General features: G+C 44.9%; 2 protein-coding genes and 1 long non-coding RNA gene across 3 annotated transcripts; 2 read left to right on the forward strand and 1 right to left on the reverse strand.

The window, feature by feature from the left end:
• Nucleotides 1–1,321: 1,321 nt before the first annotated feature.
• ggt1a (gamma-glutamyltransferase 1a) lies at nt 1,322–7,078 on the reverse strand. Its single transcript, XM_058636922.1, has 12 exons — nt 6,901–7,078; nt 6,681–6,811; nt 6,491–6,580; nt 6,175–6,367; nt 5,497–5,657; nt 5,244–5,393; nt 4,293–4,429; nt 3,898–4,085; nt 3,664–3,791; nt 3,158–3,270; nt 2,964–3,077; nt 1,322–1,468 (listed from the first exon to the last, which is right to left on the reverse strand). Exons 1-12 carry the CDS (start codon nt 7,068–7,070, stop codon nt 1,322–1,324), a joined length of 1,722 nt encoding a protein of 573 aa, XP_058492905.1. The 5' UTR covers nt 7,071–7,078.
• On the forward strand, nt 1,363–9,895 carry LOC131464449 (uncharacterized). The gene is made up of 6 exons (XR_009241178.1): nt 1,363–1,607; nt 1,756–1,836; nt 2,929–3,109; nt 3,234–3,291; nt 3,879–3,956; nt 9,783–9,895. It is a non-coding gene; the product is annotated as an uncharacterized LOC131464449 (long non-coding RNA).
• A 388-nt stretch (nt 9,896–10,283) lies between these two features.
• lrrc75ba (leucine rich repeat containing 75Ba) lies at nt 10,284–23,962 on the forward strand. The gene is made up of 4 exons (XM_058637288.1): nt 10,284–11,224; nt 16,542–16,670; nt 17,224–17,336; nt 21,772–23,962. Exons 1-4 carry the CDS (start codon nt 10,931–10,933, stop codon nt 22,382–22,384), a joined length of 1,149 nt encoding a protein of 382 aa, XP_058493271.1. The 5' UTR covers nt 10,284–10,930; the 3' UTR covers nt 22,385–23,962.
• Nucleotides 23,963–24,542: the final 580 nt, after the last annotated feature.

Genomic DNA, 24,542 nt, shown 5'->3' on the forward strand with positions numbered 1-24,542 from the left:
GAGTCAGTCAGTAGAGGACTGATTAATCAAGCAAAAAGGACATTTATTTGTGGAATTCATGACGACTGCTCCGAACACTGACTGTATATTTTGCACTGCAGATCACAAGGTGGATAAAATTGTCATGCAAGTACGATAACTTTGCATGTGGAAACGTCGGTGGTCGAGGAACATGGTGGTAAGGTAATTTAAGCATCTTAATGGTTAGTATTTCATTACCATTTGTTTTCCCTTCACTGTCACCATCAGGTTTACACTTGTACCAACCGCATCTACATTTTGAAATTCATGTAGTACTTTAGTTTAGGAAAATACCTGTAATTTAATCTGCCTCAGTGGTGTTTTTAACTGGACGTTTTGTTGTTCTCTTCATAACCAGATAGGAAGTGTATTGTACCAGAGGCTTAAACTGATTTTCCACAAAACAGGTTGTCTCTTCAAACAGATTGGCAATATTAATATATTGTTTCTTTAGTTTTGTTACTTTAATATTTGCCATTATTTCGCTGTTTGCTCGATGGTTACCAACCACATGTTATCAAAACAATCTCTGAGTGAAGACAAAGTGAAGATAAGTGATTTAGTTCCATACAGAAACAGCTGTGATGTGTTTAAAAAATACATCATCCATGTTCAAAGTGTTTAATAACAAGCACGTCGACAAACATGGCATATTTAGAAAAATATATCTGCAAATTTATTTTTCATAATACACTATACAGCGAGTAAACCTCCTACTTAATAGAAAACATTTACATTTCAAAAAGTGGTGGTTTCACTAGAGAGTGACGGAAAACGACTGCGAACTCAAACATTTTTATTTGATGACTGTTCATTGAAAAAAAAGAAGCTCTTTCCTTTTTTCTTTAGAGAATAAAATAAATAAATATGACATGGACGACCTGCAACCACTCAGGTTGTTACCAATGTAATGGAAACTTTTTCCTTAATATGACAATGTCCTTTACCTCGTCTGTGGCGCTTGGTTCTTTTTAATTAGTTGTGAATTTATGGTATGGATCAGATTTGTTTGGCCTTTCCTAAAACAGCATTCGTGATGATACAGGAGTCAAACTACATGGACTCTTGTTTTCTTCAAAACACAGAAAATATAATACCAATGTAAGAATTAATTTTTTAAAGAGGAATCAAAAATAAATAAATAAAAATAAAATAAATGACTTTCTGTAGGCTTTGGTGGCTGTGTCTCCATAGCTTGAGTCCCCAGTGTGGACAACATCTGCGTCATGTGGCTCCATCCAAATGTCTTTGGAGACATGATCCAGGCTGAGAGAAGCCGAGTGGAGCAGAATGCTCCCGGTCAGTATCCCGCCGGATAGCCTCCTTTCCTGGGGTCGGACTCGGCGCAGAGACGCTCTCCCTGCCTCACCACGGCCTGGACCACAGAGTCTGCCGTGCTCAGCAGCTTGGTTATGTGATTCTTCTGGACCAGACCCTCCAGCACCCTCTGCCATGTCGTCATCACAACAAACACACAGACATGCGGAGTCATGAGGTTTTCAAGTGTGGTCAACAAAGACACGCGGGGACATATTGTTTGTTGTTTGTTTCCATCTGGATTTTTCCTCAGCCTAACTCAGCATCAAGTAACTATTATTACTGTTTTCTAAATCGTGCCTTAAGCTTCCCAGTAAATCAACTTACACTTTTAAATATTCAGTAATTTTGAGCCTCTCTGTCCTTTGGTTCAACCATGACACTGACATTATTCTTCTTTTTGTGTGTGTGTTACAGGATATATCTCAACCGCTGTGACATTTGGAGCAGATATTATGGTAGTAACTGTCCTGTGTCATGTGTCCAAAAACATTTTAGGTAAGAATATTCATGCATTCATTGTTTTTCAATACCAATGTACAGATTATAATGTCACTTAATAAAAAATAAGACCTTGACGTTGGCCTGTAGCCTGACTGATTAGACTGGGCTGCAGTCTCCTCTGTCTCTGTCTCTGTTTTGGCCGGCGATCAGAGTGCTGCCTCACAGCCGCCGCGACGCTCACATGCACATCGTGATTAAGCTGCAGTTCAGTGATGGCCACAAGTTTCACTTGGAGAAAACCTTTTTTTTTGGGAAATTACATTTAGCCCCTTTAAATCAATGTGAGCGATGGCCTACTTAGTGTTGTTATTCATTATTTCCTTGTCCTCCTCTAATAGTGCAGAAAAGACATGGCACAGATTTGAGATGTTTGTTTGTTGCTGCATGCATGTGTTTGATCCAATCTTAGAGGAATACTTAACTGATTAGCATTTAGCTTTGTATTACTAGAATAGGGGTAGTATTTTTGAAAAAGTGGGCTTCCCAACCTCAGTTTCCCCTGAGTTGAGAAATATCTTCCTTCTTTTCTTTGCTATGTGCCCACCAGTGACACTTCCTCCTGTTAGCATAACTGTTAGCAAAGATGGCGGACACTGTTTACATTCTGGGAATGAGGTCCCGCCCCCCTATGATTGGGTCTAAAAAGTGCGGAATAACAAAAAATAGAATGAAGATATATCCCGACTCGGGGGAAACTGAGGTTGGGAAGCACAATTATTCATAATTGTGAGTTGAGAAATATCTTTTTTAATAATTCTTTTTTTTGTTACATGCCCACCAGTGACCCTTGGTCCGAGGCTTGAAACTGCAAAGCTAATTTCGCACTTTTTAGACCCACTCATAAACTGTGTCCGCCATCTTTGCTAACAGTTAGGCTAACAGGACCAAGTGTCACTGGTGAAACTGAGGTTGGGAAGCACAATTTTCAAAAATACTAGCCCTATTCTAGTAACACAAAGCTAAATGCAAATCGGTGAAGTATTCCTTTAAAGACACAAGGCAAATCTAATTTTAGTGATTTTCACACTGACATGAGGTGACATTAATGGTAATTAGCATCATCGGTTCTGTCGTGATATTTTCCAGATGACATTTGTGAAGTCTCCGCATAAGGAACCCACCTTTTCAAAGCCCTGCTCCACCACCGTCATGTTAGGGTTGAGCTGATTGTGGAGCCTCGGCTCGGTCACGGCTTTCTTGAGGTCGTAGTTAAAGAACAGGGAGTTCAGGATCACCTGTGTGGGGCCATGAAAAGCAAGATGTCAAAGTTTGTATGCAGTGGGGATGAAAATGCATGTAAATGAATCCGACTCACTAAGGCAGTAGCTGTGGTGATTCTCGTTCCCCCAGACGCTCCCACAACCATTTTTACTCTGTTGTCTTTGTCAAAGATGATCGTGGGACACATGGAAGACAGCGGCCTCTTCCCTGCCAACAGACAAACTGAAGGTAACTATGACAGCTTAATGGACGAATGGTTTCTTTTGTACCTTTGAGGTTTTAATGGTCCCCAAGCAGCCATAATCATCTAACACATATATCTGAAAGAACAAAATCAAAGAGCAGCAGCGAGCCACAGTGCGATGTTAGAAACGAGTTGGTAGCTTTAAAATGGAGAAGAGGGATTCTGTGTTATCGGAGCTGCTGACAATGACAAATGCAGGAACAAGTAAGGCTGTTGGAAACATCACCTCTGCATCCTCCTCACTAAGAGGAGAGATTAAGTCACATTGTCCCTGTGGAAATAAGGGCTCCACTCTAGAAGCACCGCCATCCATTACAACAGACATGTCCCACAATCACAGCTTAAAGCAGCCACACCTGGTTGGATGAAGTTGTTGGGGGAGGGAGGTATTCCAAACCCGTTGGTCATGTAGGGAGAGCTGAAATCATCCATTTCATCATTGAAAAGGATTCCCGTTGATCGAGACATGACTTTGGAGCCGAAACTGAGTCAGAATAAAAACAGCTTTGTTAGGATTTAGGACTCAGACAACAAGCGACACAATTGCTTGCTTCACTTTGCTTTTTATCAGACAGGAAATGGCTTCTCACTACAGATTGATGGTGCTGGTGGCGGCCACTGCGCTTCCATCTTCAGCCATGACTGACAGGTGAGCCGTCCCGTGGCTGTCTGGGACAAAATAGTCCGGCTCGTAGTAACTGTCTGGGTGAGTGGTGTCATCTGTAATTTTACTCCGTAGGCCGTCAGCAAAGAAGTCTGAGGTCATGTTGTGAATGAGCTGAGGAGAGAAAAACAAAGTCACAGTCTTTCATGCAAACCAACAATCAACAATAGCGACAAGTGCCATTGCCCCTGTCCGGGGCCGGCCCTATACACGTCAGAGATTCTGTCTATATATAAATTTTTTTTTTTTCCTTTGTGGTTGTCCGGATGGCCTATGCCTCTGCCCCCGTCCAAAGTAAAAGTCTGTGGAATTGAGGCTTACGTCGGTAATATTGAGGTAACGGGGATCTCCGAGTCTGCTCCTCTTGGCGTAAGCGAAACGAAAGGCCTCTACGATGCGATGGTACGTCAGAGTCTTCTGCTCTGCTGTGGAGACGCTCGTGTCTGAGAAGTTGTAGCCTGCAAAGTGTCCACAACAAAAATCACATCAGGAGTGAATGAAGAATGACATTTAAAGGAACACTTCAGCGATTTGCATTTAGCTTTGTGCTACTAGAATAGGGGTAGTGTTTTTGAAAAATTGTGCTTCCCAACCTCAACCCCTGAGTTGAGTCATTATTTTCTTTGTAACAGGAAGTGCCCACCAGTGGCACTTCCTGTTAGCAAAGATGGCAGACACTGTTTACATTCTGGGAATGAGGTCCCGCCCCCCTACGAGTCGGTCTAAAAAGTGCGGAATTAGCATTGCAGTGTCAAGGCTCGGACCAAATGTCACTGGTGGGCACGTAACAAAAAAAGAATGAAGATATTTCTCGACTCGGGGGGAAACTGAGGTTGGGAAGCACAATTTTTCAAAAAATACAACCACTATTTTAGTAATACAAAACTAAATGCAAATCGATGAAGTGTTCCTTTAATGAGGGTTCTCTGTCATTGTGCTAAAAGCCAGTAGCAGGTCATTAGACTGAAATAAATAAGAACAACAGGCAACTATGGAGAGCGTGTTCCTCCACACTCACATATGAACACGTTCAGTCTCTTCCGTGACTTAAAATTAATGACGTCACTTTTTTATTTAAAGCACAGCTAAACATTCTCTGTGTTGGACAGATGGAGTGTTGACAGCGAATTATATTTGGCAGGCAGAACTGAGTCGCAGCTTTGCTTTCTGCCTCCAAAGCCGACAGAGGGACGTCTCAGAGACGACCTGGCTGGGGAAACCTGACATCCTCTCTTCCACATGGCTGTACCAGCACTCAGCCAAGCTGCTTACCATCCACTATGTTGAGTATGAGTGCCAGCACTGGGCCACTGGAGGGGGCATCTGGGACATGCATGGTGTATTCCCCAACATTCACCTTTAGAGGGTTCTCATTCAGAACAGGCTGGTACCCCAACAGATCATCTAGGGTGATGATGCCACCTGGAACAGTTATGGAAATAAGCATATTTAAGATTAGAGTTCATATTCAAATTCCTGATGCTGCATTTGGTAAAGATTTGGTTTGGTTTCTTGATTATTGTACCTGCTGCCTGGATGTCTTCCACGATGCTCTGTGCCATTGACCCGTAATAAAACACGTCAGGCCCCTCCTCTGCTATTCTTTGGAATGTGTCGGCCAGCTTTGGAAATCTAATTATATCATTCTCCTTCAGGATGTTTTTTTCAGAATCACAAAACACCTCACTGGAACGCGGGGGGAGACAAAGAGAACAGGAAAAATCAACATGTTCAAGTGTATGGAAAATGAAAGGTGACTTCATTTGAAAACGCTTGCGTTTTTGGCACTCCACACAGGCGGAGAAACAGAAAACAAGGTTAATTGTTTTCTCTGTCATTTTGAGATGCACGACGAAAATAGATTGCTCTTGTGCAAAGCACAGAACAACACGACGCAAGATAATTTTTTTCGGTTTGTGCGCTTATTGTCATCTTAAATGAGTGAGGCATCATCTTGGTGCCAAGCATCTATTTGTTATTGGACATCCTCTGAAGCTATAGCTGCGAGAGGTTGGACTGACAGGAAAGGACTACAGCACATCCAAAGAACAAGTCATTATTTGGATGTTTTGCACAAAGTTAAAAAGAAAAATACAATAAACTGTGTATTTAGCTATACACGGCTTACTCAGTTCAGACAAATTATTCTGACAAGATGCAATATAATGGAACAAACATGTGTCTGTTAATTCTTCATCCTCACCACATGTTGGTGTCCCCTTGAATTGACTCTTTGTGCTTGGAAATGGCGTCGGCCAAAGCTTTTCCTACGGGGAAGCCATTGCGAGCCAGGGTAATGCTGGGCTCAAACAGCTCCCTCCATGGCAGCCTGCCATGCCGCTTGTGTGCCATCTCGTAGCCCCGGATCTGCCCAGGAATGGCTATGGACAATCCACCTGCGGAAAAACGTCAAAAGTCACCTTTTTGTTCTGCGTCTGGTCTACTGATTTAGTTCCTTTTTTATTTATCCTCTTAAAATCTCTCTCTAGCCTCTGAGTGAGTCTCTGTCTCGTCGCTACCTGTACGAGAGAGCGTAGTGTTGTTGCCAAACATGTCTTCAGTGGCGTTCATGGGTGCCGTCTCTCTCGCGTCAATGGTTTCCACCTTCCCTGTTGAGCAGGAGATAAGGAGATGAGGAGTTTTTTGAGAGGTTTTTTTTTGGGCAAAGTTAACGTCGCTGTCAAGGGGTGACGAATGACGCCAGCTCACCTGTGGAAGCGTTATAGATGACAAAGAAGAACCCTCCACCGATGCCCGTGCTGTGAGCGTTTAAAAGGCCGACACATAGCAGGGCAGCGATGGACGCATCCACAGCTGAACCATTTTTCTTCAGAATGTCTCTGAAAACACAAGAATATGCCTCACAATAACTTGAGAGCACACAGAGGGCGCACTGTCACAGTTGGAAAACAAAAAACAGTCTTCTCACCTCCCCACTTCTGAACACTTCCCGGCATCAGCAGCCACGGCAGCCTTTGAGTAGAAGTAGTCCGAGGGGGCAGGGGTGTTCTGCTTCCCCAGACCCATGAATATCCCGAGGAACAGGCTCACTGTAGCCACCAGGACCACCAGACCAGCAACCATGGGCTTCCCAACCATTTTCCTGTCTGGGATCAAAAAAAAAAACACAACAGTCTCACATGATCCCCTGAGCTCAGAACCAGCATCTTCTCATCCAGATATCAACAATTCATTTATCTGGAGATACCAAACGAGAGACGGCCTTCAAAGAGAGTGCAAACCTCCACCAAGGCTGCTCAGGATCACCGTTAAAACTTGATCCTTTACTGCTGCTCACAAGCGAAGAGAGTAGAGCACAGAGTTCACTCACCTTTAGTTGCTTTAGCACAGATAGATGTGTGTAAAATGACAGAAGACGGTAGTTAGTCGACTCTCAGTGTGGCCGTGAATCATCTCTGGTTTACAGGTGTTGCTTAGCACTGACATCACTTGCTGAGCTTGCTGTGTAATAAGCACCTAACGCTTTCTTTTTTTCCTTTTTTCTTTTTTAAAGTAACAGCAATAAAAACAGACACACCGGGACAGAGACGGACACAATGGAGGTGTGTTGGAGAAACCTATCGTCTGACTTAGATCGACACATTAACACAGCTCATTCTTATTTTTGCATATCCTGTCATGAGGCAGGGAAGGTGTGCAGTAAAAAAGATAAAAAAGTCAAAAGGTAAAAAAAGAGCATGAGAACATCAGCCTAGGACGTGAAGACCGGGAGGTTTTAAAATGTGTGATTATGGGAAAACGGGGGCAATAACACCTGCAGGGTCCGAACTGATCCTGGCTTGCAGGAATAAAGTTGTCTTTGTTCTACGCAAGCCTGGTGTCTTTCCGCACCATCATATCATCACCTGTTGTTATTTGAGGAAGGAAGGCCCGACGTAAACGACACATCAAAACTCAAACGATGCAGTTTGTCCATTGTGGGCTATTATTAAAACATGCTGGTCCAAAATGGTGACCTCAGTAGAGCTGATTCTGGCTCATTCTGGGCTAGCAGACTCTGAGTTGTGAGATCTGCTCACCCACCATTCTCGGGATCCATGTCACAGTCTAGAGTATGTGGCTTATTCCACACAGACTGATTGAGAGGCCTGGGTCTATCATCCCAACAGCTCAGGAGCTGCAGCTTCTCAGCAGCAGCAGCAGCAGCAGCAGCAGCAGCAGCAACTACGCCTCTGTACCTCTGCTGATCCAGCATGCACCACTGTTGCTGGGTCACACTGATAAGCCTGTGGACTGCTGCTGCTGCTGCTGCTGCTGTTGTTGTGACTGTGGCGAAATCTAATCACTGCTATCCTGTTCCAGATCTCCCAGGTTCAGAGCCACCCGAAGGATGTGATTTTTTTTTAATGGGCAGATGTGATTTATAGAGGAAGAGGACAATTACATCTCCGTTTGCTGCGGCTCACTAAAGCCCTCCTTCAGCTTTTGTGCTCACATCGCGGAGACTGGATAGAGGTTCCCTCCAGCTGACACTTTGACCCATCAGCTCGAGGCTTATGGGTTTCATTTTGACTTTGCCGTGAGGGTTGCGCTCCTACACTCCAGGGTTTCCTGAGACTGTTGTCACACAATAAGAGGAGGGTCTGGCTCTTCTGTGCCTTTGCCATTTTACGCCGCGGCAAATCGAATCACACTCTGTTGTTGTTGTTGTTGTTGTTGTCGCTGTCATTCCCTGGTTATGGGTGAAACACAGCCTGCAGAGGCACAGAGCTGACCGCAAGTGGAGAAGATGATGATGATGATGTCACGTGTTTTCCATGTGTCATCGCAGGAGTCCTCTAATTAGCTTGTTACCTGGAAAAAGCTGAGGTCGTCTTTAATGTGTGTGTTATCTGAAGTTATATACGTATACATATATATGTATATATATATATATATACATATATATGTATGTATATATGTATATACATATATACATATATATGTATGTATATGTATATATTACACAAACACATACATTTATCTTGTCTTTTTTATATACTGTTTTCCTCTGTTAAACACTGATGAACAATGGCCTATTTAAAGAGAAATAATGGTCACCTGAGGATTGTAATATATTCTGACTTCTGGTCATGTGATCCTCTCTGCCTCTACATCTCCTCACATCGTTAACGCGGCACACCTCCGGTTCATAACACCAGCTGTTTTTCTAACAAGTTGATTCTCGGGCCTCGACTGAAACACGCCCCATGATCCCAAAATAACACAGAAGAAATGAAACGGCTGCTCTCACGAGCAGCATATTCACAAATGAGCAAACTCCATCTGGCACACACACACACATACACACACCCCTTGAAGTATCACAGAAGCCCTAAGACCCCTCCAGACTTAGTGAGCCTTTAATCCCCTGATAATAAAACAGTAGCAGACCAGAGGCTCCATGGAGAGTGCAGTACAGCCAAGGGAAATGGTTCGCATTGAGCAGCACTAAAGGAAGATTTAATCCAGTTCAAATCAGGATCAAAGCCTCCGAGTCTAATACACACAGAATAACAATTCCTCAGCTGGAGTCCAATCAGCTGAAAACTACATTGGTTACCGTAATTCATCCATCCATCCATTCATCTTCTACCGCTTTATGAGGGTCATGCGGAGTATTGAGACAAATACGGTCGATTTAGAGTGTCCAATTGACCTAATCCCCATATTGCACGTTTTTGGAGTGTGGGAGGAAAACCGGAGAACACAGGGAGAACATCCCTGTTATCCTTTATTTAACGTTTTAAAAGTACTGTTTATTGCACGTGTAATGGGAGATGTCGTGACTGAGAGCTGCCTTTGTTTCAGCGCCCCCTCCTGTAGGTCTGAACACAACAGCGATCCACACGACTGATGTTCTTCAAACAGACTTAGCGGAGCGTTGATGGGCGCAAACAGCAGCGTCTGACAACCTGATAACAAAAAGGTAAGCCATTTACAATCTACCAAATTACAATGACACATCATAATAAAGAGGGCAAACTTAGAAACGTCCATTATTAAGTTGACACGTGTCCAAAGAACTTGTAAGGTTTGAAATGTGGGCCACACGGTTGGTGTAGTGGTTGGAACAAGGGCCTTTCTGCATGGAGGTTGCATGTTCTCCCACAGCCCAAAAATAATACAATATGGGGACGAGGTGAATTGGACAATGTGTGAGAGTGAACGGCTGTTTGTCTCTATATGTGTCCTTGCGATGGACTGGCAAATGTCCAATGTATATTTCTAGCAACTTTTACCTCTAACTACCTTAGAGGTAACTACCTACCAAAAAAAGTCAGGAAGAGTTGTTATTATGGTCTTTCACCCCCATTTACATACGTCAACATGGTAAAGTGTCTTTGCTCAAGGACACATATAGACTAGCAGGGCCGGGAATTGAACCCACAACCTTCCAGTTGAAAGACAACTCCATGGCTCAACCCTAGCTCCTCACCTTTATACTTTAGAAAAATGACTTTTGTGACATCAATTTCTACCAAAGCAATTTTCTGGTAACATGCTTGTACTTTTACTCAAGTATCTAGTAGTTCAAGGTACTTCATACAAGAAGACTGTGTGTAGTTGTGTGATCAGGAGAGAGGGTGAGGGGATTGGTCAGACGCTCCACGTGGCTGAAACCTAAACAGCAGCGTAGACTGGAGCAGCCACAGGATGAAGCAGCAGCAGCAGCAGCTCCAGCATCCTCCTCACCCTCCGCGCACAGGCGCACGTAGGTGCGGCGGTGAAAACAAGTCAAAGCAGGACCGTGTGAGCGAATAGTAATGTAGTGCGCTGACAGTGAGCAGCAGCAGCAGCAGCAGCAGCCAGACAGCACGACGCTGCTTTCCACCGAGGAGCTTCCGCCGCGAGAAGGAAAACAAACAAAGGCACAACTGAGACTGACGATGATGCTTTTCCTTTTTGGAGGCTGATCTCGTCTGAGCCGCACAAGCACCGCCGCACCCACAGCCACCATGGGCTCCAGACTGAGCAGACAGAACAGTCTGGACAACGAGAATTTCTCCAAGAAGCGACGCAAGCTCGCGGACAGCGCGGGGGACGCGGACAGGGACAGGGGCAGCGGCAGACAGGGCGGCGGGGACTTTCTCTTCGCACTGATGCTGAAATCAGACAAACTGCCCGGGATGCTGCGGAGGACCAACCACAGCCCGTACATGAGGCGGGTGGCGTGGATCAAAGAGATCCAGAAGCTGCTCCGCGACCGCAGGATAGAGCAGGCGAGCGACGTGCTCCGGTCCCTGAGGAAGGTATGAGGAGAACGCACTCATGTCGGCCTCACACACACATACACACAAGCACGCACGAGCAACAGATGATAACAAGCAGGGGCTGCAGCAGGATGCATGTATGTATGTGTGTGTATATATCACCCCTGACCTCTGACCTCCTGGCCTCAGGCGCTTGAACCACTTGCTCAGACTGTCAGAAAAACATGTTTTCTTATAAACATACAGATTTGATCTAAATTGGTTTTTGAGAGTCTGCTGAATTAGAAAAAAAACAAAACACATTTCCTGTTGTTGTTTTTCTTGTTGTTGTTTTATCTGATTCTGACCACATTTGGAGGTGGACTGCAATCAGATCTCTAAAGATGTGTCTAAGTCTGAATGTTTTGGTTGCACAGATTGTTGTTTTTAAATCGAGTTTTATTTGCGTTGGCTTTTAACCCAGAGTGAGTTGTTTCTTATGTATTTTCTTTTGAATAATTGTTTTTAAATGTTTCTTGTGTACCAGGTATTACTAATGTTGTGGGGACCAAAACCTGTTTACACAGTCACATTATGGGGACTTGTCCTCCTTGTGGGGACAAAAAGCAAGTCCCCATAACGTAAATTACTACATTTTAAGGTGAAGATATGTTTCATGGTTAGGTTGAGGTTAGGGTTAGGGTTAGGGTTAGGATTAGGATTAGGCCAGTAGTAATTGTGGTTAAGGTTAGAGTAAGTCTCCAAGAAATGAATGTAAGTCAATGCAATGTCCCCTCAAGTCATGAATGTCGAACATGTGTGTGTGTGTGTGTGTGTGTTTTTTAGCCCTCATTAGCACTCTTATTTTGAAAGGATTGGATTGGATTGGATCTTCAGGGCGGTGTGTGGTGATATTGGCCCTTTGTCATCATCGACAGGAGCTCTGCTAATAATGTAAAATGTTATGTTATAGTTTTATTGCTACTACTTTGTCACTATTGGCTCCCATTTAGCTCATTTCCCTGACTTTTGACGCAGAAATTCATGTGAAAAACATGCAACATGCGCCCATTATCTATGTAAATCTGTAGAAATATTAATATTTATATTTGGCATTAACACAGTTCGGTCTCAAATCACAGGAAAACTTTATTTTATTTGGACATTTTAGTTTGGTGACAAGACAAACTCTTTAATTTATGTTCTGGATGTTTGTTTGTTTTTTTCCTCCGCACTGATAAATGAAGACGACCGTCTCCTGTTGGGAAGGAAAGTCATTTTCCGATCACACGTGCACAGAATGTCTGTGCCGGTCGTTTTGTTGGCTCTCGTCAACACTCTGCAACCTTTCTTCCTGACAGCCGACTGTCGGGGCAATATGTCCCAGCCTTTAACACCGAACACAAAGATGACATGAAAATCAATGCAGTGCCAGAAAGTGTTCACTCATGCTGCAAAATACTACAGTGAATAAGCTACTGGATGCTTCAATCTACCCTTTTGGGATGAATAAGGTTTCTACCTACCTACAGTGTTGTTTTTGCCAGCCATTTTAGATTTAGTCTTAGTTAGAGCTGCAACTAACGATTATTTTCACAAGCGATTAATCTGATTATTATTTTCCCGATTAATCGTTTGGTCCATAAAATATCAGAAGACCTTGAATAATGTTGATCGGTGTTTGTCAAACCTGGAATTGATGATGCACTCAAATGTCTTGTTTTGTCCACAAACCAAAATGATTCATTTTTAATGAGTTCTCTGAGCAAAGATAAAAAGCTTTGAACCGATTAATTGAAGTATAGTCTCAACAAATTTCTGTTGGACGGAGATTGCTGTTGGGCAGAAACCTTTTTATCTCCATTTTCAACTGTTTTTTTTTCATCAATTGATGCCCTACTTTATCATACAAGAGTGTCACACATAAGTTGTGAAAATGAAATTTCCTCGTCCGGTTCTAGGTCGGCTTGGAAAGGCTCCGGGCGAAGGTGGCAGGCAGCTCCGGCGGTCTGCTTTACAGCGACCCCCCGCCGACATAATACTCGCTTCACCTTCTCCTGCCGGGGGTTGTCAGTGCGCCTCAATCGGAGCAGACTGTCCTCAGTGCGCCCCAACCTCGTCGCCAGGGGTCGGCGGCGATGACGGCAACCCGCCCGACCCGTCTTGAAACGAATTGGTCTGCACACAAGCAGAAATGTCATGCATTCTGAACGTCGGACATGTCACCCTCTACCACTTACGTCCGCGCCTCTATATTTCCCTGCACCTGTGCCACAAACACGGCGACGCGCTTAGCAAGAGTGTGAACGCTGCGCTCTAAAAAGATCTGATTTCCACTCCGTCTTCAGTCCGACCGTCGCTTTATGCTCTTGCAGAAACGAGGCCATGGGCCGTGCTGTGTACCTGTGACACATCAGTTCAGAGGGAGACACAGTACGTGGCCTGACACACACGCTGTGAGCTGACATGCTCTGTGCTGACACTCAAGGTTTCAAAGGAGGAGCTGTGTTCTTAGTCGGGAAACGGTCCGACTGTATGCTGCATGTCGCTGCTTTAACACATTCATTTCTAATACACATGCAACCATCCTCAGTCCTGGTTCCCTCTCCTTAGCCTGTTATAATGCTCCCATTAGAGCGGCCTGCCCCCTCCAGCCCTCTCCACCTCTTATGTCTGTCTCGCTCTCTCTCTGCAATAGCCTGTGCTCCAGTATGAGTCTCTGACAGTGTCCACACGCCTGACCACCCCTCACATCCTTGTTCCAATCCCACAATGTTTGTTCACTGGAGTAAAAAGGGGACGGTGTCTTCTGTCGGTACAGACTAGAGCCCGAGCAGAGGTCTCTAGTGTCGGGGAAAGTGACTATAAACACAGTGACAGGGTATCGGGTCAGTGGATTTGCGAGATAGAGAATCACAGGCACATAGTCTCGTCTCCGGCGTCTGGTTTACAAGTTAACAGTGGACCAGTGAAAGCCTGCTACAGCTGTGCCTTTAACTGAGGAGCCTGTTTTTGACAACACGTCCCTGGGAAATCTGTGACGGTGAAACATGTGATGCAACATGACCTCCTTAGCTGAGAGTTGCTAAGGCTTAGAGGACCAGCGCTGACCGGCAGGAGGATGACAGCATAACCTTGTTGATTACTTTGTTCCATAACAGCTGCTAGACCCTTATTTTGTAAGACCCTTATGGCTGGAAACACACTAGCCCAACGATTTGCATGTGGCTGTGTATCGGTAGTATACATTCATCGGCCCCCAGCTACCCAGCTATTGGTTGCGGTATGCACCAGCCGCCGGATGTGGCGTGCACCGGCCCCCAGCTACCAGTTGCAGCGTGCACCTGCCCCTGGCTGCCGGTTGCGCCGTGTACGGCTCCTGGCTGCCGGTTACGGCGTGCACTAACCCCCGGCTACTGGTTGCGGTGTGCACCGGCCCCCGGCTGTGGGTACCAAGTATTTTGTTTTGCATTTTTAATTCCTCACGGGGATTTGTGTGTTTGCACAACTAGCGCTGTCTGCTTCGAATCTTGAGACAGCGCGCGCATTGCATTCTGGGAGTTGTTCATTGAGTCGTTCGTCTACATGAGCCAAAATGTACTCTTTTTTTTCTGCCTTTCTCGGCCAAGAAGGCACTTTTTATTTATTATTATTTCACATTTCTACTACATAGATGACCCAGTTTTAATAGATGTTCATCTTTCCAATGGTGAAATGTTCATTTAATAATCAAGATAATAAATAATGTAGATATCTGAGTTGTAGGGCAAAAAAGGTAAAAAATTGATATATATATTCATCCTCTGTTAAATTACAATTGAAGAAAGTCACAACATCAGTTGATATCGAGTCAAGATTTACCGCCCAGCTCTGTTGTGTGTCCCAGATCCAAGACGATACACTTGAGATGTTGGATCTTAATCGGGCTTGATTTCACAGCCAAAATGTGGGTGCGTTCAGGCTGTGACAGGCCGTAGCTTCGGTGATGTCATGTGTTTGTTGCCCTCAGGCGTTCCTCTGTCTTTCAGCTGTTGGCCGGTCCCTGCATGAATTACTCTGAATCCTCGTCTGAATCAAGCCAATAATTGAACCCGGGGTCTCAATGACAGCAGTTTGTTTTCTTTAAACGAGCTCCAGTTATTATTAAATAACACTTATCTCATCCGTCCTCCATTCTGTTCTGTGATTTCCTGATTCTCGGAGTTAATTGGTGTGTTATAACACTCCGCTCCAGATACGGGGAAAGATCTGAGCTTCGCTGCAGATATGGGAAGGATTCGTGGCTTCATGCTGAGCGTCGTGAACGTGACAATTGATTGTGTCTAAACTCAGATGGGGAGATATTTTTAAAGGGAAGAAGCGGCTTCTCTGCCACCTTGGCTCCTGTCTGTGTTTACTGCCGCCCTTGTTAAAAGGGGAGCCAGTAACGCGGAGCTGCCAGCCTCCCACTCAAACTGTCTATTATAATCAATGCCAATTGTATCGGCGGGAGAAACAACTGTGCGTGCAGGTGTGCGTGCGCTGTGTGTTGTCACAGTCTTGTGTCTCCAATTAAAGTGGCATGGTCACAAGGGCTTTGCCTCCCCGGGACCTTGAGAGTGGCTGTGTTGATGAGGGCAGATTGTGTAGTTTTAGCACACACAGCTTTGCAGCTGACGGGTCTCATCACACTCGAAGAAATGTTCCCGTTTTAGTCGCCTGTGATTCTGTTGTTTGCTGCAGATGCTGCGGGAAGTGAAGTCATTTTGCCCTTTTCATATGTATTATATAATATTGTGTCCTGTCCATGTATTCCTGGTTTATTTAGTCCAGTTAAACAAACAGAGAAATCCTTTGTCTCTTCTGCTCTGGCAAAAAAAAACATACAGTATGCCCGCCCACAAAGGTGCACGCGAGTTCCCAGCTTCCTGCCTTTTATATCTGTGCCTCAAGTGGGACCTAGTGGACCTCCAGTATGACCCCAGGCCTTAGGTTTATGGAGACATCCCAGAAGGAGAAGCTGTCGCCAGACCGTCACTTACCAAGTGAACTTGTTTGCGTTTCTAAACCGCAAAGAATCACATTTCATAACAGTGTTTATTCAAAAAGTGGCGCACAGGAGAGAGCCTCCTCGTGTGCGATTATATATGCTAAAACACAGCGTGTTGCGACCCCCTCAAGAGTCCCCTCTCCCACTGAAAAAGCACCTGTTTCCTTTTATGAACGTCTCTTTTATCCTTCCATTTCAAGTCACGTTGACCTTGACACAGCGGAGGCCCCCCCGTCCCCCACCCCAGGTCCAAGGTTGCACACGGGTCTGTTTGTAATTAAGGGCAGGATGTTTACACTTTCATCTTGTGTGGTTTTGATTCCTCGACCTCTTTTCTGTGTGTTGCAGGATCTGGGATTAGAGGGCAGCTCGCTGAATGACATCTTGTATAAAAACCCCGCCTTCCTCAACCTAGTGGACCCGATTTCACACGAGCTGCTGCTCAGCCTGGCTCGGGAGATGCAGTGTCCAAAAAAGGTAAAAGAAAGCGCTGGTTACCTCCCCAGAATTCAATCGGAGGATGTTGCTGGGCTAAAAATAGGAGTAGTTCAGTATCAATTCTCTGCATAACCAAAAAACTCATAAAACTGTAATATAACGAGCGATAAGCCTCAAGGAATTAACAGAACCGGCACATTAAATAAAAGTGCACAGAGATATGACTCATAACTCGGTTCTGTTTCAGCCTCCAGTCGTGAATATTGAATTATTTTAAGGTAAACAACCTTGACCTTTGTTTACCTGTGGCTGTGTTGCGTGAATCTCTCTCCTCTTGTGTATTTCCTGTGTTTTCCCCACACACACACAGTGCATGTGATTGCATTTTCTCGCTCCAGCCGGTGCAGCTAAATCGAGGTATCCAGAATGACTTGAATTCTTTTTATGTGAGAGATATAACCGTAAAGAAACGGAATAGTGAAATAATGAAAATGGCACCAAACCCTGAAATCTCATTTTGAAAAGCATCTGCCTTGTTTTGTTCCCTGCGTGCCACTCTGAAACACTCTCCCTGCTCCTTCTCTCTCTTCAGGACGCGGACACCATAAAGTCTTCGGATAAGATTTGCAGGCAGCTGATCTACCACCTGACCCCGCACTCTAAGTGGCTGAGGCAGAGCATGTCCAGACAGAAATCCCAGGCCTGGTAAGCCCCTCTCTGTCCAGACGTCCAGTCTGGAATAAAAATCGGGCTCCACTCCATGTTCGGGATGTAGAGATTTCCATCTTTGTAGCGGACAGTGTAGGGCAGAAATCATGTCATGTCATGTTTAAGTGCTGGCAGTGGCTGTGTGTGTGTGTGTGTTGCCACAAAATGATTCCATCTGCTTGCTAAAAGAAAAAAATGAAATGTAAATGTACCCGTTTTGATAAAAGACTGAATTACTTTAATGTGCAAATGATGACGGGGGAGAATTAGCGCACGTCTAAACACGGACGCCGTGCGCACAAAGATCTATTCGTGAAAGGGAACGGCCTGTCACCCGGTCTGTGTCGTTGCTTGTTCCGAAACGGCGCACGATTCTCTCATTTTCTAAAGATAAACACAATTGAAGCGCGGCGACACGTGGCGGGTTCATTATGAGTCAGTCAGAGCTGTCGACGCACAGAATCGGAGGAAATGTGACGCCGTGTTCCCCGGGATGTGGCTCTTTTCTGTGCTGTTTAATTCAACACCTGCAAGAGGAGAGACTCTGGACTTAAAACCCTGGCTGAAGGATGTTACTTCGTCATGTTATTGGCTTTATATGCCTGCAGAGAGAGAAGGGGGGGGGGCTGGGTTGACACCAGCTGAGACGGCATGAATCATTAAAACAAGAATGCCCCCCGAAACGGAATATTAATTGTGTTGACGCTGTGAGCTCTGACGGCTTCGTCTGCCGTTTGTGTTGGTGAACAAAAACCTGTCAAATCGACACAGACGGGAGACGGAGCCAGTCTGACACTGGCTGTCAGTTCAGCGCACAAACTCAATTTTCTCCAGACACTTTGTCTGCTTTGTCTGCTCGAACACTTCTATCAAAGGAGCTGTGTGATTATTCCCTGGGTGCGCACTTATTTTCACTTTACCATTAAAGAAGGCAGCTCAGCTCAGGTTTTTAGTGTGTTGTATTGTAAGGTTGTGTTTCAGAAATGCACTTTTTTTTAACCTTTAAACAACATTCCTACGCTGCACACAGGGAGTCATTTGGTTTATACAAAGGTAACAGGAACATTTAAGCCCAGCTCATAAATATTGAGATTTCCCTGGTAATTGTTGGAAATTAACCCACGTTTTAAGGATTGTTAAAAGAATACTTCACTGATTAGCATTTAGCTTTGTATTACTAGATTAGGGGTAGTATTTTTAAAAAATTGTGCTTCCCAACCTCAGTTTTCTTCATTCTTTTTTTTTGATACGTGCCCACCAGTGGTCCGAAGCTTGAAACTACAACGCTAATTCCGCACTTTTTAGCCCCACATACTCGTAGGGGGACGGGACCTCATTCCCAGAATGTAAACAGTGTCCGCCATCTTTGCTAACAGTCACGCTAACAGGACCAAGTGTCATTAGGTAACAAAGAAAAGAAGGAAGATATTTCTTGACTCAGGGGAAACGAGGTTAGGAAGCACATTTTTTTCAAAAGCACTACCCCTATTCTAGTAATACAAAGCTAAATGCTTATCGGTGAAGTATTCCTTCAAGTCTTTTTAACTGATCTACAGTTCGGCATTGTTTGGCTTGATTCTTTCTGACCAATCAGTGGCCGGCAGTCTGACGACGACGTCACGCATAGTATCACCTCAGCTCGCTTGGAACCTCGCCAGAGCAGTTACTAGAAAAAGTACCTGGTACCAGGTGCTATGCTAGAAATGCAGCTTAAACGAAACACGCCATTAGTAAAGTAAAGCAACGCTAATTCCGCACTTTTTAGACCCACATACTCGTAGGGGGACCGGACCATATTCCCATAATGTAAACAGTGTCCGCCATCTTTGCTAACAGTCACGCTAACAGGACAAAGTGTCACTGGTGGGCACGTAACAAAGAAAAGAAGGAAGATGTTTCTCGACTCGGGGGGAAAAACTGAGGTTGGGAAGCACATTTTTTCAAATTATTATAGTAATACAAAGCTAAATGCTTATCGAAAAAGTACCTGGTACCAGGTTCTATGCTAGTGGAAATGCAATTTAACCAAAACACGCCATTAGTAAAGTAAAGCAAGCTGAATATGACAAAAAAAAATTGCCCCTGAAATGTTACATATATATACATATACATATATGTATATATACTGTATATACCAGTAACCATGTCAGCAGGAGCTGCCGCGTCCACACCTGCATGTACAGTATATACTGTGCGTGATTGTGCATTGCAGCATTCCGTGCACATTAAAACGTCCTCCTCAGGAGTGCATCCGTCAGTTTAACGGATTGTCTGCGTGTCGAGTCCAATGCCAGGAAAATACAGAGTGGCGAGAGCAGCTGTGATTGCTGTCCAAACGTACACAAGACACAGTCGTCCCTGCATCGTCTCACATTTGTCTTCAGGCCGGACGACTGAAAGGAATAATACGTAAATGACTGCAAATAAAACAAAGTATGAGCAGTGCAATAACCGCTCAAGGGAGACAGAGAGAGAAGCAGTGCTTTTGTTATTGTCCAGCCATGTCACGTGTTTACATATCATCATTATTTTTCAGCTGACCCCCCACGTGGCACACGCAGAGACGGATGAGTGAAAGCAGGAGATGCACTCCTGCCTTTACGTGGGAATGCTTAATGGATCACTTCATTATCTAATGGATATTTACTCGATAATGCCATTTTTTAAAATATAATTTGGGAAGCACTGTGACAGGAATGTCATCACTGGCTTCAGTTGGACGTTCATGCAGGAGGGGATTATTTCCTCCCCGCCTGCTGCACTCTACTTAGTGACATGCATCAAATGTAATTTCATTCACAGTGGAGAGAGAGCGCCGCACCACTGCACCATTTTTTTATTTTTTTATTTTTTTTTAGGTTTTAACCACCTGCCTGTAAACGGACGACGTCCTCTGAAGTTTGTCCATTAAAAAGCCTTATGTTCTGGTATAAAGATTCATCATGAGGAAGGATGGAGGAGGCTTCCCGAGGAGACACCGGCGCAGGCATCCATTTTTCATGCTGCCTGAGTGCAGGAGGACGGCCTGAGATGAGGGGGGGGGGGGGTGGTTGTGTGATCAAAAACCCATTCACAGCTGCAGGGAAGCCTCTGCCGGGGCGAGCAGGACTTCTGTGCCTTTGGTGGAAGATGAGGAATGTGTTATAAAAGGGCACTAGACGCTGATTAATCTGACTTTCAGCCGGGGTTTCGTGAGCAGCTTTTATACAGGGCTGCAACTAACGCTTATTCTCATATCTCATATCGTCTGTGGATCATTTTCTCAATGAATGAATGAATCCATTTATTGTTTGGGCGCATAAAATGTCAGCGTAAAACAATATTCACCATTTAAGAGGCTGAAAATTCAGAGGAACAAAGTCTTTTTAATCGTTTATCAACATTGTTGTTGATTAATTTACTTATTTACTTACTTATTTGTCACTGTGATATATACTATATATATATATATATATATATATATATATATATTTATGTATATGTATATATACATATACATATACATAAATATATATATATATATACACACACACACATATACATGGCACAGGAACGCGTGAGTTAAGTTCTAAATGATGAGCCTGTAATCCAAGCACTTACAACACCGATACCTTTAGTCTCCTTAATCACATCTTTTGTCATCGCCTGACATCCTTTTTCCAAATGAATGTTCTGTGTCAAACTCACAGCTGTACACCACGAAAACCAAGAAAGAGACTTTAATAGCGCAAATATTGCATCTTCTACTGCTTTATCCTCCACATGAGGGTCGGGGGGGCATTAAATAACGCATGGAATAACTTGTGATTTAGCCATTTGTTTATCCGTTATTATCACTCCACCGGTTACCCATCCTGGTCCTTACTTTTGGAGCTTTACACGGAGAAGCTCCTATACCTTCAGGTCTGTCAGGTGTTTCCAAAACAAACTTCAGGACCAGAGGGGATCGAGTCCTTTGCTCTTATGTAGCTTAAATTGTGTGGATTTGTTTAAAAAAAACGAACAAGAAACTTATATACAAGCAGGCTTTTAGCAAGACGAGGGTTTTTATGGCTCTGAATCTGTGTTTTAATGTCTGTGTCTATGTCTCTTTTGATAAATATGGTAAGAAATCCAGTGGCCAACAACTGTTATGTTTTTCTAAAACACATCATACTTTATCTCTCAAGTAGTAAAGCATTGTGGCTCAGTGATATCTGTGCTCCTGGCCCTCAGAGCTTTGAGCTTAGGCTTCTGGCTCACAGGGATGTTTTTGCCTGTTCTGTTTACACTAGTAAATCCCTGTGCTGGAGTTTCTGTATCATCCCTCTGCTCTGAAGCGGCACAATCACCCCCGCGGTCTTTAGACAATGCAGCAATCATGTCATATAAAACCTTGGCGTCTTGGAGATCTTCAGCCTCTAATGTGTGTTTCATGTCCTTTCTTCTTCAGCCTGAAGACAACCCTTCAGAAAAAGCTGTCCAGTGACACCATTGACTTGTCCGGCATCCCACTGTCCACCCGTGATGTCCGTCAAGTCGTCTACTACCTCCAGAGCAACAGAGACACTGTGGTGGCCGTGGACGTCAGCTTCACCGAGCTCCACGATGAAAACTTGAAGCTCCTCCTGCCTCTTCTCGCCTCGCTGCCCAAACTCAGCACCCTCGCCCTCAATGGCAACCGCCTCACCCTGGCCATACTCAAAGACCTCACCGAGATGCTCAAAGACCCCAAGATGTTTTCCAACCTGTCCTGGATCGACCTGGGCAACAACGTGGACATATTCACCATGCCCCAACCGCTGCTGGTCGCGCTGCGCCGACGCTGCAGCCTGAAGAGCAGCTTGCCAACCATCTACGAGTACACGGAGGGCCAGCCCTACTGCTACCACCTGGAGACCTCCATCGAGGAGCCCAGCCACTATGAGGAGGAGGAGGAGGAGGAGGGGGAAGAGGCGGAGGACGACGACGAGGACGACATGGACGACAAGTCCGAGCTGGAACCTTGGGGTTTGGGGAAGAAGCAGCTCTCCAAAGATTTCACCCTTCACTACTGTGAGAGGTGATGAGGTGTTTTCGCCCCCCCCGGAGGCTCGCTCACCTGTGGATGCGATGTCATCCCACAGCGCTCCGTTACCTCCTTCGCCCCCTGCCCCCCCCCACACACTACGAGCCCAGTCATCCTTGGAGGCACGAGGGCGACCCAGTGCCCACATTGTGAAGTTCTCGCCCCCCCCCCCCCCAAAACATAGCTTATCAATGTCTCTGAATTCACTCACTCAAGATAGTGACGGTCACAACAGCAGACTTACCGTGTTGGTGGATGGCGCTCTTAGGAACAAGGTGCGGTTTCATTGGAGGGGGGGCGGAAGATTTAAAGAACCGACGCTCGCTCTCTCGCTCTATCTCTCTGTCTCTGACTGCGGCAGTCCCGAGGAAATGAAAATCAGTCGGTTGGATGGCGGAGCGGCATCCTTGTGCTCGCTGAAGTGGGAGTCTGGTTGTGGAGTTCCTCTGGGTCCTCGACCGGGACTGAGCGGCGTCTCTGGCAGCCAGGGCCTCGCTCCACATTGTGTGTGTTCTCTGTTAATCTCTCAACAAAAGCTGTGACACAAGTTCAACAGACTATACAAGGCCAGTGACCTGTCACGTGACGGCCGGCAAAACTGCTAGGTCAAGACTTTTTTGTCCCCCCACCCCCCCCGTTCCACATGTCAACTTGTGAATGCCCACGCGTCTCTTGTGTAGATGTAAATGAGGACACAAAAAAAAACGTGGCTCTGTTGTGTTTCCACAGGCTGTTTTTTGTGCACTTTGGGTAAACAGAGAAGTCTTAGAAGACGACGTGGGTAGGGAATCCTTTTTTTTTTCTATGTCCTAAATGACCTTGTTGTTATTGAACGGTTGTAGCCGTCGCCACAGTGTTCTCCGTACGTTTACGACACGACGTCCAGCCGTAGTGCGCGCCGCGCTCCGTGCCCCTAACTGCCCTTCCTACTGCCATTTGTCTCCACAAGCACGTTGACATTTACATTTATTGAAATCCAATGGGCCCGTGTCGTGTTTTTATTACGTGACACAGCCGTGACTGTTACTCAGTGGTTGTAATCTGTCTCCAGTAGCACACGACGATTAAGTTCAACTGACCGGAACACTGCGATGCACTTTTACGGCATTATTGTTTTTTTTATATTTCAGTTTCTCCACAGCGTATATATATAATAATACTGTGTTTATAGATGTATTTACGGAGCAGGCGGAGAGCGCATACCTCATTAAAGGTGAAAATGACGACCAAATGGCTCGTTATGTTTAGGAGGGTCGTTTAAAACATAACCAGATATATGATAACTGTCGATGTGTGTTCTGTGTGTCCGTGTTCTTAAATGTCCGACTACTGCAGTAATGACTGTTTTGTCTTTTGTCCAGCGTGTGAAACTGATCCCAGTGACCTGTGAACGAAAAAGGGAGCGGGATTACGCGGCGAAGCGGAGGGAATCCTAATAACGGAGAGCACTGGAAACTCTTGTTTAGTTTTTTGTGTGTGTGTGTGCGTCGACGTCAGACTCTTCCTCGTTGTAGCTTGTGTGTACTCGTCTCGCGCCAAACACTGACTGCCAATAAAACAACAATATCCAAAATGAGAGGTTGTTATTTTTTTGATTTTCATACATCATGCATACGTTTGAAGACAATAATAAATATCTTATCTTTGCAGATTACCATGATTTTTGGGACGGGTTGTCTGAGAAGAGGCGTACGCGTGGCAATTTTGGCTCCTGCTGCCAGACATGGTAATGTGGCATTTGCAAGGTGGCTCCTATAAGGTCAGGGCACAGTGTGACTGTCACACCCCCAAGGTCCAAATACCATGTGACAGGGCAACAGAGCCCGCCCCCAAAAAAATCACCAGGATCCTACAATCTGACCTTTTCCTTTCACGATTGACTTATTTCTCCCTGATTTTGAGGAAAACACATTATCTTTTATTTATTCTGTGAATCGTGTCCATGCTTCACGGAAGAATGTCCCATTTCTTTGCAAACTTTTCACCGAGAGTGCCGCTTTTGTGTGAGTCACTCTTTGATATGATTATGCCGCCGCAGCTGCAGCATGCTCTGGCACAAAGATGAAAGATTATTTATGAAAAACAGCAGATTGCTCCGAATACATTATGACGAGGAGGGGAATGGATTTGTAGAGCAGATGACAACGCGAGTCGCC

This window comes from Solea solea, chromosome 8 (assembly GCF_958295425.1).
Source record: "Solea solea chromosome 8, fSolSol10.1, whole genome shotgun sequence".
NCBI lineage: Eukaryota > Metazoa > Chordata > Actinopteri > Pleuronectiformes > Soleidae > Solea > Solea solea.